This window comes from Peromyscus maniculatus, chromosome 3 (assembly GCF_049852395.1).
Source record: "Peromyscus maniculatus bairdii isolate BWxNUB_F1_BW_parent chromosome 3, HU_Pman_BW_mat_3.1, whole genome shotgun sequence".
Classification (NCBI taxonomy): domain Eukaryota; kingdom Metazoa; phylum Chordata; class Mammalia; order Rodentia; family Cricetidae; genus Peromyscus; species Peromyscus maniculatus.
Genome location: NC_134854.1, coordinates 66843458 through 66864961, shown reverse-complemented (window position 1 = coordinate 66864961; position 21504 = coordinate 66843458). Strand labels below are relative to the sequence as shown.

At 51.7% G+C, this 21504-nt stretch overlaps 1 protein-coding gene and 1 long non-coding RNA gene across 14 annotated transcripts in view; one reads left to right on the top strand and one right to left on the bottom strand.

Moving 5' to 3' along the window:
• The window catches only part of Prkag2 (protein kinase AMP-activated non-catalytic subunit gamma 2), a 262801-nt gene that overhangs the window by 92307 nt on the left and 148990 nt on the right, over positions 1-21504 (top strand). For 2 of the 13 annotated variants that reach the window (XM_076566000.1, XM_042273230.2), the window contains exon 1: positions 18170-18882. The exons of 6 other annotated variants lie outside the window; for them this stretch is intronic. In XM_076566000.1, coding sequence (XP_076422115.1) covers positions 18789-18882 — 94 coding nt within the window. In that variant the 5' untranslated portion in view covers positions 18170-18788. Of the gene's footprint in view, positions 1-12064; positions 12490-18132; positions 18883-21504 lie in introns of those variants that run through there. 5 more of the 13 variants (XM_042273231.2, XM_076566001.1, XM_076566007.1 and 2 more) reach the window with 5 other exon arrangements.
• LOC143272123 (uncharacterized) lies at positions 15384-18117 on the bottom strand. The gene is made up of 2 exons (XR_013049555.1): positions 17967-18117; positions 15384-15624 (listed from the first exon to the last, which is right to left on the bottom strand). It is a non-coding gene; the product is annotated as an uncharacterized LOC143272123 (long non-coding RNA).

Sequence of the window (21504 nt, the reverse complement as noted above, 5' to 3'; positions counted from 1 at the left end):
ATGTCCCTCTCACCCCAGGCGGTGACAGACCCTGACAGCCCAGCGACAGCTGGGCCCCCTCTTCCTCCTCTTGGTGTCATTCAGACACCGAGGTGGCACGAGGCAGGGCTGGCCTGATCCAGTTGTCATGTTTCTCTCCCACGGGCCAGGGACCTGCTTCACAGTAGGTCAGAAGTTGGCTGGCCATTTAAGGAGTAGATGTCACCTCCCAACAAAGAACGTGAGGGCATCCCGTTCCCTCTGCTGAGCTATGGACAAAGGACAAAGGCCACCATACAGAGGAGCTGAGCAGAGAGTGGACAAGACGGTTCTCAGAATGGTTTCTCTCATGCAGTTCGCCAGCTGCCGACTTCACTGACTTTTGTAGAAAGCTTCCTTACTGTTCAGACTCCTTAAAGTCGTGTGTGTGTGTGTGTGTGTGTGTGTGTGTGTGTGTGTGTGTGTGTGAACATGTGGAGGCCAGAGGTCAACCTCAGATGTCATTCTTCAGTTATTACCCACTTCATTTTCTTTAGATGGGGTTTCTCCGTTGGCCTGGAGCTCATAAGTAGGCTATTGTGGCTGGCCAGGAAGTCCCAGGGATCCCCCTGTCTCCTCCCTTCCTGTGCTAAGATGGCCAGTGCACCCTACCACACCCGGCCTTTTTTTTTTTTTTTTTTTTTTTTTTTTTATGTGTTCTGGTTATCAAACCCGGATTCTCATTTGTGCGCAGCAGACACTTCACCGTCTTGATTATCTCCCCAGCCCTAAAAAGTTCACATGTGATAGGTTTTCATGTCACGTGGGATGGACTGAGAGCCTCTATGAGATAGATGTCCTGTGCTACATTTAACCACTGGGAACGGCCACGACTCCATCTAAGTCCCTCTCGCATTCAAGGAGAGATGCCCTTCACATTGTTCTCCGTTTCCCCTTTATTTTCTGACCTTTTTCTACATCTGACTTCACTCACACAGTGTGGGAGCCTGTAAGAGCTGGGGCCTCACCGTCCAGGGCATGGATGGCCCTGCCTGCCCTTCAGCTGCGGACGGTTTCCTGGCACTGTGACCTAGTGGCCACTAGGGGGTGCTACAGCCTCACATGCTGAGCCTTGGGCAGGAGCCGCTGTGGTCCTGCCCAGAGGAAAGAAGCAGGAACCAGCCCTGTTTATGTCTTGTCCCGGCAAAATGAGGAAGCCACAAAGAGGATGCACACCTCTGACATTGAACCCATGCCTCACAAGGCCCTGCTAATGCGAGGCCCTGGGAAGACACAGCAAGCAAGCCTGTCCCTGCCCTCCCCCAGGTCCCACCCTGGGGGCAGCCGGGACCTGTGGCCCCTAGGCATACGCATGCTGTGTCCAGTGCCATGAAGAAAACCATGAGGGGGCAGGGCTGCTGCTTCACATAGGAAAATCAGCAGCAGCATCTCTGATGGGAGGACATTTGGTCCAGGGTGGGATGGAGGCAGAGAGGGCACGGATGGACAGCTGCGAAGATGACGTGCCTGGTGGGGGATGGTAGTTCCTTCTCTCCATTAAGCCCTCAGAGAGCAGGTCCGTGAGGGCAGATCTGAAGGGCATGGCAGCTAGCTGCAGGTGAGGTCAACGGAGTGGGGGGGCCTCGCTGGGGGAGCCCAGGGTTCGAGGCTTTACGTGACCGGTCAGGGAAGCCATCATCGGATGTCATGCCCTCTGTAAGAGTGTGTGGCTGCTGCTCAGGTAGACAGAGTGGAGATGGAGGAGTGAGGACCCTCTGAGAACCACTGAGACAGGCTGGACACCAGGCCAGTGGGCTCTGGCCAGCCTCCTTAGAGTCATCTTCTCAGGCCCATGCTTGCCTGACTATGCTCGGCTTGGGCAGCCCTCCAGAGTGTGAGCCGAGCGGTCACCACAAGCATCTTGGCAGTCTGTGGCCTCCTGACTGGCCTCTCGTGCTTTCTTGTCTCTTTGAAAAACACATGCTGAGCTCTTTGTGCTCTGGACCCTTCCGCCAGCTCTTCCAACCCTACGCCCTCTCCGCCACCATCCCGCCAGTCGCGGTCAGTGCACTGAGGGCCGCCCCATGGGAAAGCGCCACACCAGTGGAAGGCTCTGCCACCTGGAAGGACCGGCTGGCCGTCACCAGCGCTGCAGAGGGACCTCCAGTCTCCTTGTTGCCTTCTCCCCTCTGTGGGCTGTGAGACCCAGAACTCTGTTCCTTTTCTTTCTTCTCCTCCTCCTGCAGATCAGAAAGGGCCTGGCAAAGGGATTAAGATGCACTCTACAGCTAGCATGAAAACCAGATGTCAGCAGATGCTGTCGGGGAAGCGGAAGCAGGTGTCTTTCTTCTCAGACCCCCATGATCATGGCATTGGCGGTGGCATTGGGAAGTGAGATGAAGTAGCATTGAGCGATAAATGGCATCTTATTCTAATGAGCAGTGGTCCACACTCGGTGGCTGTTGCTGATGGAACTGGCCCCACTGGCATTGGGACGTTATATTTGTCCTACTAAGAAAGAAAGGAATTAAAAAAAAAAAAAAAAACCCTGATCTTGGTGTCCACCCCTTCTGATTACAGAAAGGCTATTCCAGGCCAAGACTGCAGCCCCAGGCAGGACAGGTGAAAATCAGATTACACCCTGGCCCCTGGGTAATTTGCCTCTGCCGGCACTAGGAAATCCGAGCACTGAGCATGCAAATGAAGCCATGCAGCCTCCTGCTGCGTGGTTTGAAAATGTTTCTTGATTGCCTTCTGCATACAGTAAGAGACACATTTGGGAGTTTGGGAGAGGACTCAGTTGCGCATGCGTGACAATCTGAGTTCAAGCCCCAGAACCAATGTAAAAAGGCTAGATGGGTATGGTGGCATGGCCCTCCAGCCCCAGAGATGGGAAGGCAGAGACAGAGGACCCCTAGGGCTTGCTGGCCGGCCAGTGAGAAACTGTCTCAGAAAGTGAGGTGGGTGGTGCCTGAAGGGCAGCTGAGGGGTGCCCTCCAAATGTTACAACCACAGTCTGTACACACATATTCTCTCTCTCTCTCTCTCTCTCTCTCTCTCTCTCTCTCTCTCTCTCACTCACTCACACACACACACACACACACACACACTCACTCACTCACTCACTCACAATACGTTTGATGTTGTCGTCATCTGGTACATAATGCCCTTCTCATGACACAGGATTTCCCCTGGACTGTCTTCTCTGTCTCTCTATTATTTTAGCATGCTTTATCAGATACGCACAGCTGATTTTATGACCTGGGTGGAGGGAGTGATTGCAGTCGGGAAAATACCACCCTAGATGGTCAGAGAAGCTGAGATGAGTTTGGAATGCCTGCCAATCGAGTCTGGCTAGGGCGTGGAGAATCAGCTGGATGGAGGGACTGACGCGATGCTTTCTGGCCAGAGATGGAGGCGCTATGTTTTCTAGCTCAGGTTTCCAAGACTGGCTCAGCCTTGACCGAGGTCATGTGTACTCCAAACCTCTAGAGGAATTTCATTTTCTGTTTGTGCATAGAGTGCCCTAGTTCTGCCAGGAAGACTGGGGTCCTGCAGCGTCCTGAGCAGAGTGACTGCACATTACCCCTTTTCTCTGAGTGTGGGTCTTTATCAGAGTGTGCGCCACGACAGCCTTTGAAATTCGAATGAGCTTGCAGAGGAGTTTATTTAACTTGTAAGACTTTGGGCCTTTTCACACCATTGCGGCCTTGGATCCCAGACAGCCCTTCCTTTATAGCCCAGCAACTGGGAGTTTATTTTTCAAATAAAAGTCTGTTTTCCCATAAAACGCTGAAGGTTTTTGTGCCGTGTGGGGAAGAATGAACTCCAGCTTTCAAGGCTTCAATTTGGAGTCTCCAAGTCTACAATTTAGATGCCAAGGGCTTCCCCAGGGCTGAAGGGGCCCTGCCCCAGCTTGCCCTGAGAACAGACATGGGGCAGTGGAGCAGCCTGTGTGGATCAATGGGCCATTGTGCCCAAGTACAGAACGGGAGCAGAAGGGCTGGGGCTGAACTGGAGTGAGTTTGGTCCTCCAGCCCTGAGGTCTAGAAGCCCAGTGGTCACTCTGCAGACTACTTTGCTGACCCTCCGGCACCCTCCTCTGGGGACACTTTTTCACATTCCCCGCCAGGCAGGGTCCTGCAGGAAAGCAGAACCTCTGTGTACTGAAAACAAAAGGGCTTAGTCCAGGTTTAGATGGTTACAGTCACGTGGTTCTGTGGTTGTGAGGTGAGGGAGAGCTGAGCTGAGGTACCCACGGAGCCTGAGAGGCAACCCAGAGATTAGAAAAACGTGGGAGAGTAGAAAGAGGAGGACAATGTAGAACAGCCATGGGGTACCCAGTGGAGGATGGAGCATGAGCAGTGGCCTGCCCAAGAGCCGTGGGAGCCCCGGGGACTGAATCCAAGCCAGATGCCTTTACCAAGGTCAGCTCCCACTGAGAAGGAACCCAGGCATCCGAGCAAGGAGCAGATGAGAGAACACACAGAGTACGTGGGGGCCATTGAGCGGCTGTGAGGCCATGTCACAGGGCCTGGGTCTCGGGAACAGAGCTGCCCAGTGACTCCCAGCACTGTAGAGACGGGAGCCCCACCCTTCAGTACGGTAGCAGCAGGCAGGCAGGTTGGTAATGGGAGGTTGTGGAACCCTCACTGGAAGGAGCCCGAGGCTCAGGTACACTGGCATGCTTCCTTCTTTGTCTGCGGTCACGGGGGTGGTGTATACCTGGGGTCTCCAATGGTGCATCTCTTGCTGTTAGCTGTCACGGGACTCCGTGGGGCCTGGGCGTTGGTTCCGACTCTGGAGAGACGGAGAATGGGCAGAATGGGCGTCACTGGCCTTCCTGAAGTATAGCCGGAGGAAAAACCTGTGAAGAGGAAGCTCACGGTGTGGGAGGGAGGAGACCCTGGCACACCTCTTCCCTTGATGGAGATACCTTTGTGAGGAATGTGGTGCTTTTCCAAAAAAGTCAGGGTACAGTGAACAGAGTATGTCAGACCACACCCAGCCGGGAGCCAGGCCACCTCTCCTGCGGTCCCCATGGACTGGAGCTCTGCCTTACTCCTGGAAGGATCCTTCAGGCAGCCTCAGGGGTTACCTCCTCTCTTCTTTAGGTCTCTGGTCCAATGGCCTGATGCCAGGGTGGCCACAGGAAAAGGGGGCAGCAGGAGAAAGTGAGGAAGGCTTGAAACACAGGTGGGGGGTTACATGAACACAGATGAGCGGAGGAAGCCATATATATGCCACCTGGGAGAAAGATGGTCTGCAGATGGGTACATGGGGGATGTGTAAACAGGAGACACACACACACACACACACACACACACACACACACACACACACACACACACACACTTTACAGGGGCTTGGACCAGCAATCTGAGTGTGTCTTAAGATGCCAGGATCCAGCCGGGTGTTGGTGGCGCATGCCTTTAATCCCAGCACTTGGGAAACAGAGGCAGGTGGATCTCTGAGTTCGAGGCCAGCCTGGTCTACAAAGTGAGTTCCAGGAAAGGCACAAAGCTACACAGAAACCCTGTCTCGAAAAAAAACAAAAAACAAAAATTGCCAGGATCCAGTCTAGCATGAGTTTTGCTCAATGCCCAGCAAAACTAGATTTACTCTGGCTGGCCTCTTCCCCAGGCACAGCTCCTTCCTCGGAAGCCCCAGCTCGCCCAGCCTTGGCCAGCCAACCTCCCTGGGACCTGTGCTCACTGGCTACAGCTGGAACTTTCCAGATCCCAGCAGCTGGCAGATCTGCAGCCTCCTGAAACACGTGACTCATCCAGCCTGTCCACAAAGAAAGGAAAAGTATGTGTGGCATCCGGGTTTCCTGAAAAGTGTAGCCATCGCATGGCACAGCTATGTGGCCTGGCACCCAGTGAACTCCAGAAGGGCGCCCTCTGGTGGCTGCCATGCACCTGTCCGTGAAGGAGCTCCTGTCCCTGCCAGCCCAGACTGGGCTGTGGGTGTTGGGCGTGAATCACGGAGTCTTTCAGTTGTGTGAGGCCTGCCTGAGGGACACTCCTGCTGTACTGGAGACAGGAAAAGCCCTTGCTAGTGAGCATGGCATCTCTGTCCTCATCTTTTTATTGCTCAAGCCTTGTCACACTCCATTCTGAGACAAGGTTCTTACATATCCCTCCAACTCACTTTCTATCTGAGGATGGCCTTGAACTTCTGATCTTTCTATCTCCATCAAGTCCTGGATTACAGGTGGTGTATGTGGTGCTTAGGATTGAGGCCAGGGCTTCATGCACATTAGACAAACACTGTCCTGAGTTATGTCCCTAGCTTCTCTCAATTCCTTTTTTAAAGTAACATTCCATCTTGACGATTTCAAACTTACAAATAATAATAATAATAATAATAATAATGTGGGGAGTGGTAGAGAAAGATTCCTCACATCTGTTTCTAGCCTCCACATAGGTGCACACACAGGTGCACATGCACCTGAATGCATGTGCAACCCCACAGAAAAACACAAACACACACACACACACACACACACACACACACGATATAAAACATTAAAATGTTTTTAAACAGTCTAAAGGGGTCTCTTGTGCTTTTTACCCAATTTCCAAAGCTAACATCCTTCCAAGTTTGCTTAGATCTGACATGTCTGTCTATCTGTCTGTCTGTCTGTCTTTGCCCTCCCCTCCCCATGCAGTGCTTGTTTGTATAGACTCAGAGCGACTGAGACTAAGTTACAGGTACAACATCCACTAACCCAGTGGTTCTCAGCCTTCCTAATGCTGCCACCCTTTAATACAACTCCTCATGTTGTGATGACCCTCCAACCATAAAATTGTTTCATTGTTATTTCATAACTGTAATTTCGCTAGTATTAATTGTAATGTAAATATCTGCTGTGCAGGATATCTGATATGTGAGCCCAGGGGTCTCCACCCACAGGTTGCAAACCACCACCTAGCCCCTTCAGGCTTTATGAAAATAAGGTGTTTCCGCCACAGTATAACTATCAAGTCCAGGAAACCCATGTCAACAGAGCGTGATTAGCTGCACTTCAGGCTTTGTTTGCATTCGGCAAATTGTCCTAATGACATCCTTTTTGGAAGCACCCCAGACATGACCGAGTCTGTGGCCCTGTCTCTCTCTCCTGTCCCTCAGCTCTCCCCAGCTCCTCTGCCCGTCTGTCTCATCTTCCATGACCTCAGCACTTGCCCAGCGGCCCCAGGCCCCGGGCCAGCCATTGTGTGGCTGGCCTCACTCTGGATGTGCCCAGCACTTCCTCAGGAACAGATTCAGGGTTAGCTGTTGGCAGGCAAGCCACAGGCCTGCCTCCTTGGGCCTGGGCCTCACAGCAGGGAGCCCGTGACTCTGCTGGCACCTTCCTGGTGATAGGAGCCCTGGGACTAGCCAGGCTGTCTGCACAGAGAGGCGTTCCACTTTGATAAAACCCTCGTTTCCCTTTGTGATCAGTCGGCATTGTGGGGCGGCAGCTCAGAATATTGTGTGGACAGCCTTCCTCATCCAACTTTGACTTGCTCCTCTGAGCAGCAGTCGATGGATCTTGCCTAAACGATGGCTGTACTGGATCCCGAAGAGTGTGAGTGTAATTCATGACTAATTCTCTGCATTAGCCGCTTGGAAGGAGTCTTTCTCATGAAAAGAGCTACTACCATCTTTCCTGTCTGTGTGTGTATGTCTGGACTCGGGGATTTGTATTTTAGTGAGTGAGTTAAAATGTTCCACTGTCATATTCTGATCTTCCAAAAGGTCTGAGACTCGTCTAGCGGGAGCCTCGCCAAGTGTCCCCTATGTTTTTTGTCTGTCCCCATAGTTGTAACCACTGCCTGACATCTGGCTTCTCTCACACTTCCCATCCCAGCTCTGGAGTGAGCCTCCTCTCCAAGGAATGTTTTTGCCATCTCAGTACTGTTGGGTGGAGTTAACGTGTTGGCCATTTCGTGACTGTTGGTGGCAAACAGGACTTAGAAATAAGGCCTTGGCCCTGGGACTGCGCCCTGCTGCTGGGCTGCCACTGCTTCTAGGGCCTCTCAGCAGACCAATTGCAGACAATGTAATTTGTGTAACTAGGGGAATAATTGAATAAAGACACAGCAGAGTACTATGCAGCTATAAAAAGTATCCCACTGAAATCAGATACCATATCAGAAGATAAGAGGATTGCCCCGGCATAGCACCGGCATGTCACCACTACTAGAAACACAGAGATGGGAGAATTTGTACTCATGCATTCCCCCCGCATTTGTGGAATTTTTTTTTGTGTGTGGTTAAATGCACATATTATATAACACAGTGCCTATACAGTTTTAAAATACACGGTAGAGTATATTAAGTGCATTCCCAACATTGTCCAGTTACCTCTCAAGTCTCAGGGCTGGTTCATCACTGCTAGCTGTCTCCCTGACAAAGCCCTGGAGGTAGGTACCTGAGGAGAGAGGCCTCATTTGGCTGATGACGTAGAGGTGTCAGCCTGTGACTTCCTGTGACAATGCAGAGGTGTCAGCCTGTGGTGACTTACATAACGACTTTATGTTGAAGTTGTCGACAAAGGACCGGACAGTTTCTGGAGAGGATATTGTGGGAGGTGTCTCACCTCGTGGTGTTGAGGAGGCAGAGAAGAGCTGGACTCTCAATATTCCCTTCAAGGGTACACTGCCAGTGGCCCTTCTTCTGTCAGACCCACTTCCCAATGGTGCCACACACTGGGCACCAGGCCAGTAGCACATAAACCCCTAGGGAACATTTATGATCCAAATTAACAATCACCCCAAACAGAATCTCGTCCCCATCACCCACCAGCCACTTCCCATCCCTCCACTCCTAGAACCTGGCAAGATCAATCCACTTGGCATGAGATTTTCTCAAACGTGTGTGGCCTTGTTCTTTCATCTTTGGAGAAGTGTCTGGTGGGGCCTCCTGCTCATTTGTTTTTTTTTTTTTTTTCATTCAAGATTCAGAGAGAGAGAGAGAGAGAGGATATTTATGTGCACCACATGCATGTGAGTGCCTGCAAAGGCCAGAAGAGGGCCTTGGATTCCCCAAAGCTGGAGTTGTAGGGGTTGTGAGCCACCTGATGTGGATGCTGGGAACTGAACCTGAGTCCTCTGAAAGAGCAACCAGTGCTCTTAATTTCTCCAACCCCTCCTGCGTGTTTTTAATTGTGTTGTCTTTTTGTTACTGGTTTGTAGAAATTCTAGACGCTGGGTATTTTGCAGATAAATGACTTGCAAATATTTCCTCTGTGAGTCATCTTCACTTTTTTGATGAAATCCTTTGATGCACAAAAAAAGTCTGGTTTTGACGATGACCAGAACTACCTTAATGTGCTGCTCCTGTAGCCCCTGGAACCTGTTGGGATGGAGGAAAGGGCAGGATGAAGGAGGTGGGTACCAGGGATTGCAGTTTGTTCTCAGAAGTGTGAGCCTGAGATGGAGATGGCGGGGCCGGTGACACCAGTGAAGGTGAGGCCCAGGCAGTGGGGACGACGTTGCCATGGCATCGGTGGTTGATGCTGTGCAGCTCAGGGGACGTCTCTGACACATCATCTCTTCTCATCCCTGTGAGGTCTCCAGATGAGCCAGGCCTGCTGTGCGGCCATCTGTGTTACAGGAGAATTGTCGAAGAACCCTCTAAATTGCTCAAGATTGCAGGCCTGTGAGTGGACCCAGGTTTCTCTCAGGGGTTGCATTTGACCTGAGAAGGGCAAACCTTCCTGTCTACCCCCTCATTTTACCACTTATTTCACTTTGCAAAGAAACCAAAGGCAGCCATCGGTTCAGACCTCACATTCTGAATTCCTGTTCATTGAGTTTCCGAATGAATGGGTGCAGGAGCAGTTGGGGTCCTTCAAAGGAACCCCAGGTCCCAGAAAATGGCATCCCTGCTCAGGTTCCTGGCAGGTGAGGTTAGGCCAGCCAGATGCTGGCTTTTGGCCGAGCCTGGGAACACATAGGTCTTCTTCCCCCTGCCACAGCTGGGGTGCATTCCTATCTTACTTTGTTGCTTTAATCAGAATATCTGATGTTTGGCCTTTAGATCTACCGCTCCAGGGCCCTCTGAGCCCAGGATCTGTCCTCTGGGCCACAAAGCAGCCGATCTTTGTCCTTCCCGCTTGTCTTTGGACCTTTGGAGCCCTAGGCCTGATGGATACCTGTCAACTCCAGAATACAGGAACCACAGAAAGAACTAAGTAAGGCCTCTGAGAGCTCTGCATGGGCACATGTAGCCCCTTCAAGATTCGGAGATCTACAGATTTCATACTTCCTGGCTCCAGCATTTTAGCTGAAAATAATTATTGCTGTAGATTTTCACTTGTGTGTGTGTGTGTGTGTGCACATGTACTCCATCTATCCCTACCTGCTTTATTCCCTTGAGACAGGACATCTCACTGAACCTGGCTGGGGCTTGGTGTTGGTTCAGCCAGACTGGCAGCCAGCAAGCCCCAGCCATCCTGTCTCCGCCCTCTTGGATGCTGGGGCTGTAGGCATGCACAGCCACACCTGGCATTTTCTGTGACTTCTGGGGACCCTAACCCAGGCCCCCATGCTTGCTTGCATAATGAGCACGCAGCACCTCTCTGTGTCTCTAACAGCAGGCTTGCGTGTGGCCGCTTTGGAATCTCAGTGGGCTTAGATGTCAATGGTGCGAGCTGAACTGGGTGAACTGAGTTTGTCTTTGCCAAAATAAACACTCTCTTGTCACTCAGATCCTCCCAACTCCGGTTCCCCCAGGCGCCGCGAGGCGAGGTGTGACCCTGAGTGTGCTGGGGTGACTCGGAGCCACATGGTTGCCTGCGTCAGGTGGGGAGGGCCATGCCTCAGAGGTGTGACTCAAACACAGTCCGTGAGGAAGGCATAAGGCAGGCCCCAAGGGCGAGTTCACTGAGAACTCGGTGCAACACAACCTTTAGAACTCCCAGTGAAATATGACCCGCTGTTTTGCAAGCGTCGAGTGCTCTAGCCAGTGTACACACAGCTCCCTGCTCCAGAGGGATCTGCACCTCACACCCCAAGCTTTGGCTTGGCAGCAGCCTCTCAAGGACCTGGGTGCTCGTCAGGCCCTGTGAGGGTCACAACCAGGTTTGGTTGGTGTGTCCTCAGTTACTTTTCCTACATCCTGGCAACAGAGAAGCAGCTGCTGGGTCCTAACTGTCCCTGGACGAAGAAGCTATGGAGTGGGTCAAAGATCCCAGCTCTCTTCCAGGCCACTCTGGAGTCCTGAAGGCGCCTATGAACTTCTGTCCCTGACTGTCCCTAACTGAACAACAGCAGCTCGCCGCCTCCTCCCAGCACGGTGAAAACACAGGAAAGTGCTTTGGGGAGGTCTCTCCACATAGGCTGTGTGAACACGCTTACCAGGCAGGCTGTGACCTCCGGGTGGGGAGACCGGCCCTGGAGCCCGTGGATTTCAGGCTTCAGCAGCTCTGCACTAGCCTGAGAGACCCCCTTCTCCTCAATGGATCAAGGCGCCCCTCAGTGAGATGCTGCACCCTGAGTCTCAGCTGCTTTTCTCCCCTCTAGGTCAGTGTGACAATTTTAGTGAAATTTATCAGGACATCCAGAGTAGCTTCCGTGGTCATGAGGGTTTGAGGGCCTTTCTGAAATGGGATTTTCGTCAAGTCGTCTCTGTGGGCGTCCCATGGACTTCCGGGTAACAAGAGAACGAAACCGTCCCTAACCATGTCGTCGGATGAGCGAAAGCTCTCAGAGACCCATCCACTACGCAGTCATGTGGAGGGGTCCTTGCGGGCCCAGGTGGAGGGTGGGTAGCCACTGTGGTATCCACAGCAGAGACTAAGAGCCACATTGGCCAGTTCTGGATAGTCCCCAGCCTCAAGTCTAAATATGCCCAGCTTACTGTACAGCAGATGTCTTCATGTCTTAGCATGTCTCCCATGTGTGGGAACATGGCCAGTCACCATCAGGAGCCCTCCCAGGATTAAGTAGATTATTTGCATGGTTTAGGTTACAGGATCACCAGGGAGCTCTCGGGACTACAACAGAGCAGAGGTGTGGCCTGTAGTGTGTGCTGTCCCCAGAGCACGAGAACACCCTTTGTGTATACCCTGGAGTGTGGGACCGAGCCCCTCGTCCGTCTCCGGCTCCTTTGGTTGCCCGTCTGTGACTGTGACCTCTCCTGCCCCAGCACTGCACTCTATTGAACAGCCTGGCTTCTAACTGTTCTGCTCGAACAGACCCGGCGGCATCCATCACACCTATAAAAGCTGCATATTCGCGTTAAGAAGACCTAGGCCTGTGGGCATCCTGTGGCCCACAGCAGTGCAGAGCGGAGCTTGACTACAAAGGTCAGAGAGCTGTCACAGTCCTCCCTGGGCTCCAGGACAGTCAGCCTCTGCGTGCTCCAGGGACAGGCCGTGCTGTTCCCAAGAAGCTCCACCTGCTTCCCTGGCCCCACTTCACGGCTGCGGGGCCATCTGCAAGGACTCCATCAGCATGTGCCTGTTCTGTCTCTCTTATGGGATGGGATCCCTGAGCACAGCACTGTCAGTCAAGCCGGAGAGAAAAAGTAACATCCAAGGTAAAATGATGGTACAAGCTGGAAGGGTGAAATATCCCGGGGCTGTGGTCTTCCATGCTTTCTAAGCTTTCTTGTTGCTGAGTGCAGATTTATAGCCGGAAGTCTAAACTGATAGCGACAGTGAGAACATACGTGAATGTGTCCGTGAATGCCCCCACAGTCCAGTCATCGCTGCGTTTTTGTGTCCAGTTGTGGATTTCTGTCTTCATTTGCTGTAAAGAGAAGCTTCTTTGATGAGGGGGGTGAGAGCTGTGTGTGTGTGTGTGTGTGTGTGTGTGTGTGTGTGTGTGTGTGTGTGTGTGTGTGTGAGTTTTAGGGGGGTGGTGTCTAGGTCCATCCATTTACCTGCAAATTTCATGATTTCGTTTTTCTTTACACCTGAATAGAATTCCACCGTGTATACGCACCACACTTTCATTATCCAGTCATCTGTTGAAGGACATTTCCTTGTCATTTGTTTCCCGGCTGTTGTGATTAGGTAGCAATGGACATTTTTAGAAAGTCTCTGTGGAGTGTGATGTATGGCTCCGGGTACATGGTGGGTGGGGGGGGGAGGCCAGAAACCCAGGAAGTCCGCTGTGAGACAGTCTCTTCTAGAAATGGCTGCATAAACAAGACAGGAACACTGGCAGTCTCAAAAGACATGCTAAGGGGGAAATTTCACGGGGTCCCACTCCCAGACAAAGACTGCTGGAGGAGCCAGAATTAGCCTCTCCCAGGGATGAGCCCTCTTATTGGTGACGCCACACAAAGTGGTCGGACCTAAAACCACATCCATGCACACAAACATGGCCTCAGCAAGCTGTATTTACCTGTGTGTGTACATTCATGTGCATGTAACAGTAAAGAGAGAGAGGCTATCAGTTCGAGGGGAGGAGGGACACGGGACAGGTTGGAGGGGGAAGGGAAGGGGACAGTGATGGAATTCTATTGTAATTACACGTGTTCATTTTTTAAAGAACACATGTTAAAGCAAACCTACAGTTAGGGCTGGGAAGGCGAGCCGGTGGTTAAAGCTCTCGCCGTGCAAGCCTGAAGACTGGAGTTTGGATCCCCAGAACCCTTGTAAATGCTGGTGGGTGTCCTGGCCTGCCAGCAATTCCAGCCTCAGAGGGCGGAGACAGGATCCCCAGAACAACTAGCCTGATCGGTGAGCTCTGGGTTTGACTGAGAGACCTGTCTCAATGAAGAAGATGGAAAAGGCATTGAGTGTGGTTCCCAACACCAACCTGGGGCTTTTCTACGCACACACACAGGCACACACCTTGACACACATGCACCCACAGGCATGCAAAATATGCAGACGTGGAAAAAGAGACGTGATTTCAATTACTTAGCATTACCCCTCTCTCCACATCTTGTAGCACTGATGTCAGAATGGTGTCCTGTGAGGGCATCTGCTGACCTCCACCTCACTCCTGTTCCTGGTTTGTGCCGTTAAGGACTGGAGTTTTTAAGGCGTAATTTAGAAAGACCTGGGCCACTTTACTACAGTTCCGTCCTGTGAGCTCTCCCGATCCTTCTTTTCCGTCCTTCCCTCTCCTAAACCTCCTTAGTGTAGACATCCGTACCAGGCTGAGCCTTGCTCCTCATCCCCACTCGGTAGCAGCCAGTGACCCTGAAGGACACAGGGGATTCTTTTTTCCCTTTCAGCTGATTGGTCACATTCTTAAGTTCCTCAACTCCAAACGCTCGGTGGGTAAGTTCAGAGCGAAGGGCAGAACAGGGCAGCCGCAGTGAGTCCCGGTCCCCACCGGCAGAGTCTATTCCTCTCCTGGGCTTTGTCACCTGGAAACCCCCAAGTGACACAAGCCGTTCTTCTTGGCACTTCAAACACAGGGTTCACCTGCAAGTCGGTCAGCACTCCTGACATGTCATGGGCTCCCATGGGGACGCACATCAAGGTTTTCAAGATTGGCTCTTTTGCCTTTAAACTTGGAGGTCAAAGGTGACTGTGAAGAATGTAGACTCTCGGATATCCTTTCTTCCAAGGAGCTCCCTGAGGCAGGGTCTGGGGGAGTCAGGGAGGCTTTGACCGTGGACCCTGATGTTGGATTGTGTGCATGCAGAAAGAAGTATGGCACAGAGAGAAGACATGTTCAGAGTTCTCCGAATCGGGGTTCAAGTCCACGTCCCCCTGCCCTGCCTTGTCAGCTTCTGACCCCACCAAGCTGCTGCTCTGACTCTCAGCTCTTCGTCTTTAGACGGCACGGCTGTTGGTACCTGCTCTTCAGCCTCGTAGGGACAAAAGGAAATGACAGCCCTAACGCTGCCCTGTGCCTTGCTTGGCTTGTAAGGGACTCCTGGTAAATGGTAGTTATTATTTTGATAATGAAAATACCGTTCTTGGAGAACAGGAGTGTCTTTGAGTCGTTTATAGTACCCAAATCCACTCAATCAGCAGCTGCCCAGAACATTCCCCCTAAGTTTAATCACCACCTGCTGAGTGAGTGTCCAGATTAACGCAAGTCACCGTGCCTGCCTCCATTGCTGATTGTTTTCCTTATAAACTGAAACGCATCTGCTTTTAGGCACTAAACTTCGAAATATTTCTTTCCATATGCTCAGCTTATTTTCTAGTGTAAGAATGCTTACATTGTTGGCTGGGGAGGTGGCTCAGTCACTGTTGTCCCAAAGGCATGAGGACCTCAGTTTGGATGCCCGGAACCCACGTTAAAAGCTGGACCAGCCCCATGTTCAGCATCCCCATCCTGAGGAGTTAGGACAGGAGAGTCCCCGGGGCTCAGGGACAGACCCTGTCTCAAAAAGTAATGCGGAAAGCAGTTGAGGAAGGCAGCCCATGTCAAGCTCTGGGCCCCACACATGTGCACACACACAACATCCCCACTTGTGCATGCATGCACACACACATTAAAAAAGAACATTACAACATCTTTTCACATCATCTTTTATTAAAACATGCCTCCTCTTTATATGTGTTCAGTGGTCCTTCCAGATAGATCTTTGCATTTTGCTGCTTATTTTGCTTTATTGGGTTGTTGTTTGTTTCTTTTTTGCATTTTTGTTTGGGGATAGATCTTACTGTGTAGCTCAGGCTGGTCAGGAACTCACGATCCTCCCGTCTCGGCTTCCCCAGTGCTTCGATTAAAGGTGTGCGCCCCGACCCCTGGATCACTATTTTTTTTTTTTTTTTTTTTGGTTTTTTCGAGACAGGGTTTCTCTGTGTAGCTTTGCGCCTTTCCTGGAGCTCACTTGGTAGCCCAGGCTGGCCTCGAACTCACAAAGATCCGCCTGCCTCTGCCTCCCGAGTGCTGGGATTAAAGGCATGCGCCACCACGCCCGGCCACTATTGTTTTAAATTAGAAAAAAAAAAAGTTTAATTTTTGTTTTAACCTGAGTTTATTTAAATTCTTAAAAACCTAAATGTGAAACTCTAAAATCTACACACTTCATCTTTTGCAGAGTTTAGTCACAGTAAGTCTGGGCCACTGTATTTTGACTGCAGAGATACCTGCTACTGTACTAGAGGCCTGGCCAGACTGAAGGACTGGCTTCTGGTGGCCCACGTACTGAACCAGCTGCACCTGCAGCTTAGAACATCTAAAGTGTGCCCCAAGAGTGGAGACCAGCCCAGCGTGACTGGAACAAGGGGCTCACATGGGGAAGTGGGTCCACCCCAGCAGCTGGGCTGCGGCTGCTTCCGCAACCTCGCAGCCTCCAGTGCAGCCCTGAGGTCCTGCAGTCACTCCGAGAGATGGAGAAGCCGAGGCAAAGCTTCCCCATCTGCTGTCAGCGAGAGGATGCTGTCAGCGAGAGGATGGTGGGGCCGCCGTGACAGAGACAGGCCGGGGCCGGAAGGCAAGGCAGGCAGGACACAGAAGGAGGCAGGGCCTGGTCCAAGGTCATAGGCGGCCACTGCACAGCTCGAGGGCCCCACAGGCGTGAGGCAGCAGATGTGTGTTCCCTGTCTGCTCTGCATGGCAGCCAAAGGGAGGCCCCGGGGGCGGCTGGTCTAGGGCAGGAGCTGAGATCCCGGGGTCCCTTCCTCCTGCTGCTTCTTCTCTCGACTGTGACAAACACCTGACCGGGGCCACTGAAGGGAGGAAGTCTTTCTTTTGGTTCCTAGTTTGAAAGGGATTTCAGTTCATCATGCTGGGAAAAGCGTGGCAGAGGGAGGGGAGGCCCGTTTTGTTAACATGGCCTGGGCAAGCAACAAAGCGGGTCAGAACCAGAAGAGGCTCGCCCCTAGGGACTTAGTTCCGCCAGCTAGACTCGGGGCCACAGAGGTCCTACAACCTCCCCTAATGGTACCACTAGCTGGAGACCAGGTATTCAGTCATGGGCCTGTGAGGGACAATTCACATTCAGACCTTAGCACGCCTACCGTACAGCATGCTGGACTTGCCTCAGCATGGCCTCTCCCTGCGTGGCGGAGGCCCTCCTTACAAGGCTCCTTCAAGTTTGTCCTTTTCCAACCTGTTGCTCCAGCGAGGGAGCCATCATTTGCTCACAGGGGCTTCACCACGAGCTGATGGTAACCCTGCAGCGTTAAACTCTGCCCAAGAGAGTGGCAAACCCACAAGGAGCAGCCAGGCTTGAACTCATGGCGGCTTCTTGTTTGTTTGGGTCCCCATCCTGTCTCCCTAAACCCTCCTCCTTTCCAAATGCCATATTAAATAATGGAAACCACACAGACACCAGTGCAGCTTTTGAGGCGACACCATCTAAACAGGGAGAGGAGAGGACCCAAGCTCACCATCCTCAGCACAGGGACCACTTACTAACTCTCGGGTGAGCAGTTATTTGGGGGCGCATGCGCACAGATTTCACTACCATTAGTTTAGATGATTGGAACTTGGTTTCTAAATACTGTATGTTTGTGTGTGTCAGTGGGTTTGTGCATGTGAGTGAGTGCAGGTGCCGATAGAGGCAGAAAAAAGAAAAAGAGGGGGGCATCTGATTCCCCTGGAGCTGGAGTAACAGGTGGTTGTGATCTGCGCGTCATGGGTGCCAGGAACTGAACTCGGGTTCTCCGAAAGAGCAGTACAAAGTACATGCTTTTAACCACTGAGACATTGCTCTACCCCAGACTGTCAGACCTTGAAATCCTGCCATGACCTGGTGTCATCCTGGCTAACAAAGGTGGACACTGGGTCCCGCGGAGGGGAAGAGACTTTCTCAAGGTCACAGCGCTGCCTAGTTACAGGGCAAGTAACTTTCTTTGGTAAAAGCTATGAGAAAAACAAGTTTGTTTTTCTCTCGTTTTACCCTCTTATTTACTTATGACGCAGGTATGAGCTAAAGGTTTCGTGCTTTGTCAGCGCAGACATTTGGTTTATGGAAGATGAGGTTAGCATTCCAGTCTTGTCTCTGTCATTGGCTGCAGGAGCTTGGATGAGCCACAGCCCATCCTGAACCTCATTTTCCCCCATCTACAATAGGAGGAGTTGAATAAAATCCCCTCCAAAATCTGAGTTCTGCCTTGCAGTTCTTAGCAAGCCAGGTTCCATGCTTGCCTGAGACCGTCTGCTGAATCCTAGGGCTGTCCTATCTCTCCTCCAAGGTGATCTTGCTGTGTGCCCTAGAAGAGGGCCAAAGGAGTCAGCAGAGTCTGGTGCTCTCGGGGCTTCTCCTCGGGCAACCTCCGGAGCCTTCTAGCTCTCAGGGCTCCGGAGCACATGCATCAAAATAGTTGTGTGATGTCATGTCATAATGGGAATGTGCTCTGACCAATGGGTGCCAAGAATTGTCTGTTCGGGGTGGTTTCCTTTTACAGCCTTCTTAAAGAGACATCACGCAGATCTGCACATGACTGGCAGGCGAGTGCTGCCTCTGCCTACTTGGGCTCCCCTCCTGCTTTAAGTTGAAAGAGAATAAATAACCGGGAGCTTGTCGGTGAGCCGGTGACCTTAACTGCATAAACAGATCCCCTGCAAGGTTCTGTTCAGGGCTCCGGTGGCTTCTTGCCTACTTAAGGACAGGCGAGACTGATACTCCGGCTGCCGGCAGAGGAGAGGTACAGCCAGCCTGGACTGTGTTCGCTCAGGACTCTCGGAGACTGCTGGGAGATTACCTGTGGCTGCTAGGCTGGTCCTGGAGCACGGCCCTCGCCTCATCTTAATCTGAGAGATCTTGGTGAGGACACTCAGACCCCACAGGCTGGGGCTGAGCTTGATGCCTCTCGGAGCGGTGGCGAGCTGTGACTCCCAGGTGCCCTGCACCTGCCAGCTGATGCTGCTCCCCTTCTGGTGAACCCCCTCTTCCTCAGCTGAGGCTCATGCTGGTTCTTCAAGTCCTGATATGTTCACCTGTCACTGCTCCTGTGGCCACAGTGACTCATGAAGCGCTTTGGGAGTCTGAGGGGCAACAAGAAACCCAAGGACCAAAACCGAAGCACCCAGCGGCGCCAGTCGGAGCCCCACGGTCTTTTTGGTAGGACCCTATCTTCTCTGTTTCTCTGATGATCCCACGTTGTGTGTGTGTGCACACACGTGTGTGCCTGTGTACACCTGTGTGAGTGTGGCCAGCTGCTGCCTCTTGCTCTGGGCATAACCCTGAGGCAGCGGTTCAGATAAGAGGATGACTACTATCTAATGGCCGTGCTGCTCCTAGGGACTGCCTGGCCCACATCATCGCTCTTCCTCAACCTGTCTTCCTTCTCCAGCCCACCTGGCTCCGTGTGGTTTAGGGATCAGTTGAAGTTGTTGCCGGTTTAGGAAAAACCGTGGCTTAAGGAAGATCAAGGATGAGTTGAAACCATCAGCTTGTACTGTTACAAATGTGTGTGTGTGTGTATGTGTGTGTGTGTGTGGTGTGTAGAAACCCGTCTGTCAGGAGGAAGGAACTCCATCTCCTTGGTCCCTTGATTGAGGGTAACTTGGAGGGAAAACACCTGTCTGTTGTGTGTCCCTTGGGGAGGAACTGCTTCCGGAACCTGCTACCTGAGGTTCAAGGGGTCGAGATCCGCACGGCTGGGCAGGCTGGCCACATATCTATGGTTCATTTCCTGGACCTGCTGTGAGAAGCTTGTGTGCTCTATGGAGCTATACAGGTGGGGGCCAAGTTTCTTTACTTCCTAGAAACCTGGATGATATCTGACCAGTCAACCTCGGATGGTAGCTGTCATGTTTTAAGAATCTGAGACTGGGACTGGAATTGTGACTCAATTGACAGAGTGCTTGTAGGCATGTGTGAAGCCCTGGGTTTATCCCCAGCACTGAATAACACTGGGCATGGTGACACACACCTATAATCTCAGCACTTGGGAACTGGAGGCAGGAGGATCAGAAGTTCAAGGTCATCCTTGGCTACAAATCAAGTTCAAGGCCAGCTTGGGCTACTTGAGACCTTGTCTCCAAAAAAAAAAAAAAAAGTGTAGAATGTGACATTTCAATTGGTAAAAATTTGTCATGGGTATAATAGTATGATTTTTGACATCTGAGCAGTAAATATAAGATATATATTTACATCTGATGCATCAGTGCTCTAGAGAGCCCCAGTGCTCTGAGGAGGGCCAGCATGGGCATGGGGATTCTTGGAGTCAATGAGTTTTTGGTCTCATGAAAGAGAGAGAGGAAAAAAAAAAAAGGAACCACAAAGTAGAATCCCATTGAGTGCCAGGGTGAATTTACAGAGGGATGGGGCACCTGTCCCAGCAGGGAAGGAAGGAAGGAAGGAAGGACTATCCGAGCCAGAGAGTCAGTGATTCATTTTAGATAACAAAGAAGTAAATGCTCATTTACCAAAGAGTTAAATCTGACCCTGTTATTGAACGAAAAGCCTAGTTTTGCGAATGGGGATAGGCATGCAGACCTGTTATTAAACGCCTGGTGTGTGCCAGACAGTGGTTTCTGCCCTGGTGTGTGAGAGCTGGCTGCCATCCCATCTCCTAAGCTACCGAGATCAGAAATAATATTTTCATCTCCACCACGTATCATAAGAGCTTGCCTGCAAAGGCTGCCTCTGCCCTCGGGGTCAGGGACATGGGGGCTCTCAGAGCCTCCCTCTGGAGCTTGGGGCACAAGTGCTGGCCTGCAGCCCTGCTCAGGCGGCTGTCAGGAGCCAGGGCTCTGGGCTCTAGGTTTTCCCTTTAGTTAACATCATTCTGAGCAAAGAACTGGGCAGCTCCTTCATAATGTCGGGCCTGGACCCACTGAATGGAAGGAAAAGGCCATGCACTGTGGAGGAAGCTTCCTCCCAACTCTGCTTTACCTACCCAGCCCACTCGGGGAGACCATTCAGGTCTCCACCCAGGATTTCCTGGTCTCTGAGGAAATGTGCCCCCCACAGCTCAAACTGTGATCTCCAGCCCTGCCCTGCTCTGCTTAAAAAATGATAGCTTCAGAGCACCCCTTTTCAGTGGGGTCACTCTGGCTGTCTAAAAAGTGCCGCTTTTGGGGTAGATTTTATGTCCTTTCCTCCATGGGGAATTTTACACAAGCCTTTTCTTCTATGGGAGTTTGAGGTGCCTTCCTGTTACTTACTCTCTGGGTCCCCTTAGGTGGTCAGCACCTGCCTCTTCTGCCCCTTAACTCCCCTCTGCAGCTGGGCAGTTGTCTTAGTTAGGGTTTCTGTTGCTGTGATGAAACACCATGACCAAAAAGCAAGTGGGAGAGGAAAGGGTTTAGTGTATGTCCATCATTGAAGGAAGCCAGGGCAGGAACCTGGAGTCAAGAGCTGATGCAGAGGCATGCTGCTAACTGTCTTGCTTTCCCGTGGTGGTTCTTACAGAACCCAGAACCACCAGCCCAGGGATGGTACCACCCATCAGTCACTAAGAAAATGCCCTACAGGCTTGCAAATGGGAGTGTTTTCTTAACTGAGGGTCCCTCCTCTCAAATGACTTTATAGCTTGTGTCCAGTTGACATAAAACTCTGCAGCACAGTCATCTTCCACAGAGACTGTTAATCCTAACACCCAGAGCTGCTCCCTGTGGGGACAGACAAGATAGATGGACTCCACTTCATCCAGTGTCTTCCCTGCTGTTCTCCAGTCAGATGGCATGCCTTTGCCTCACACACACGCACACACACACATGTATGTCGGTTCACAGA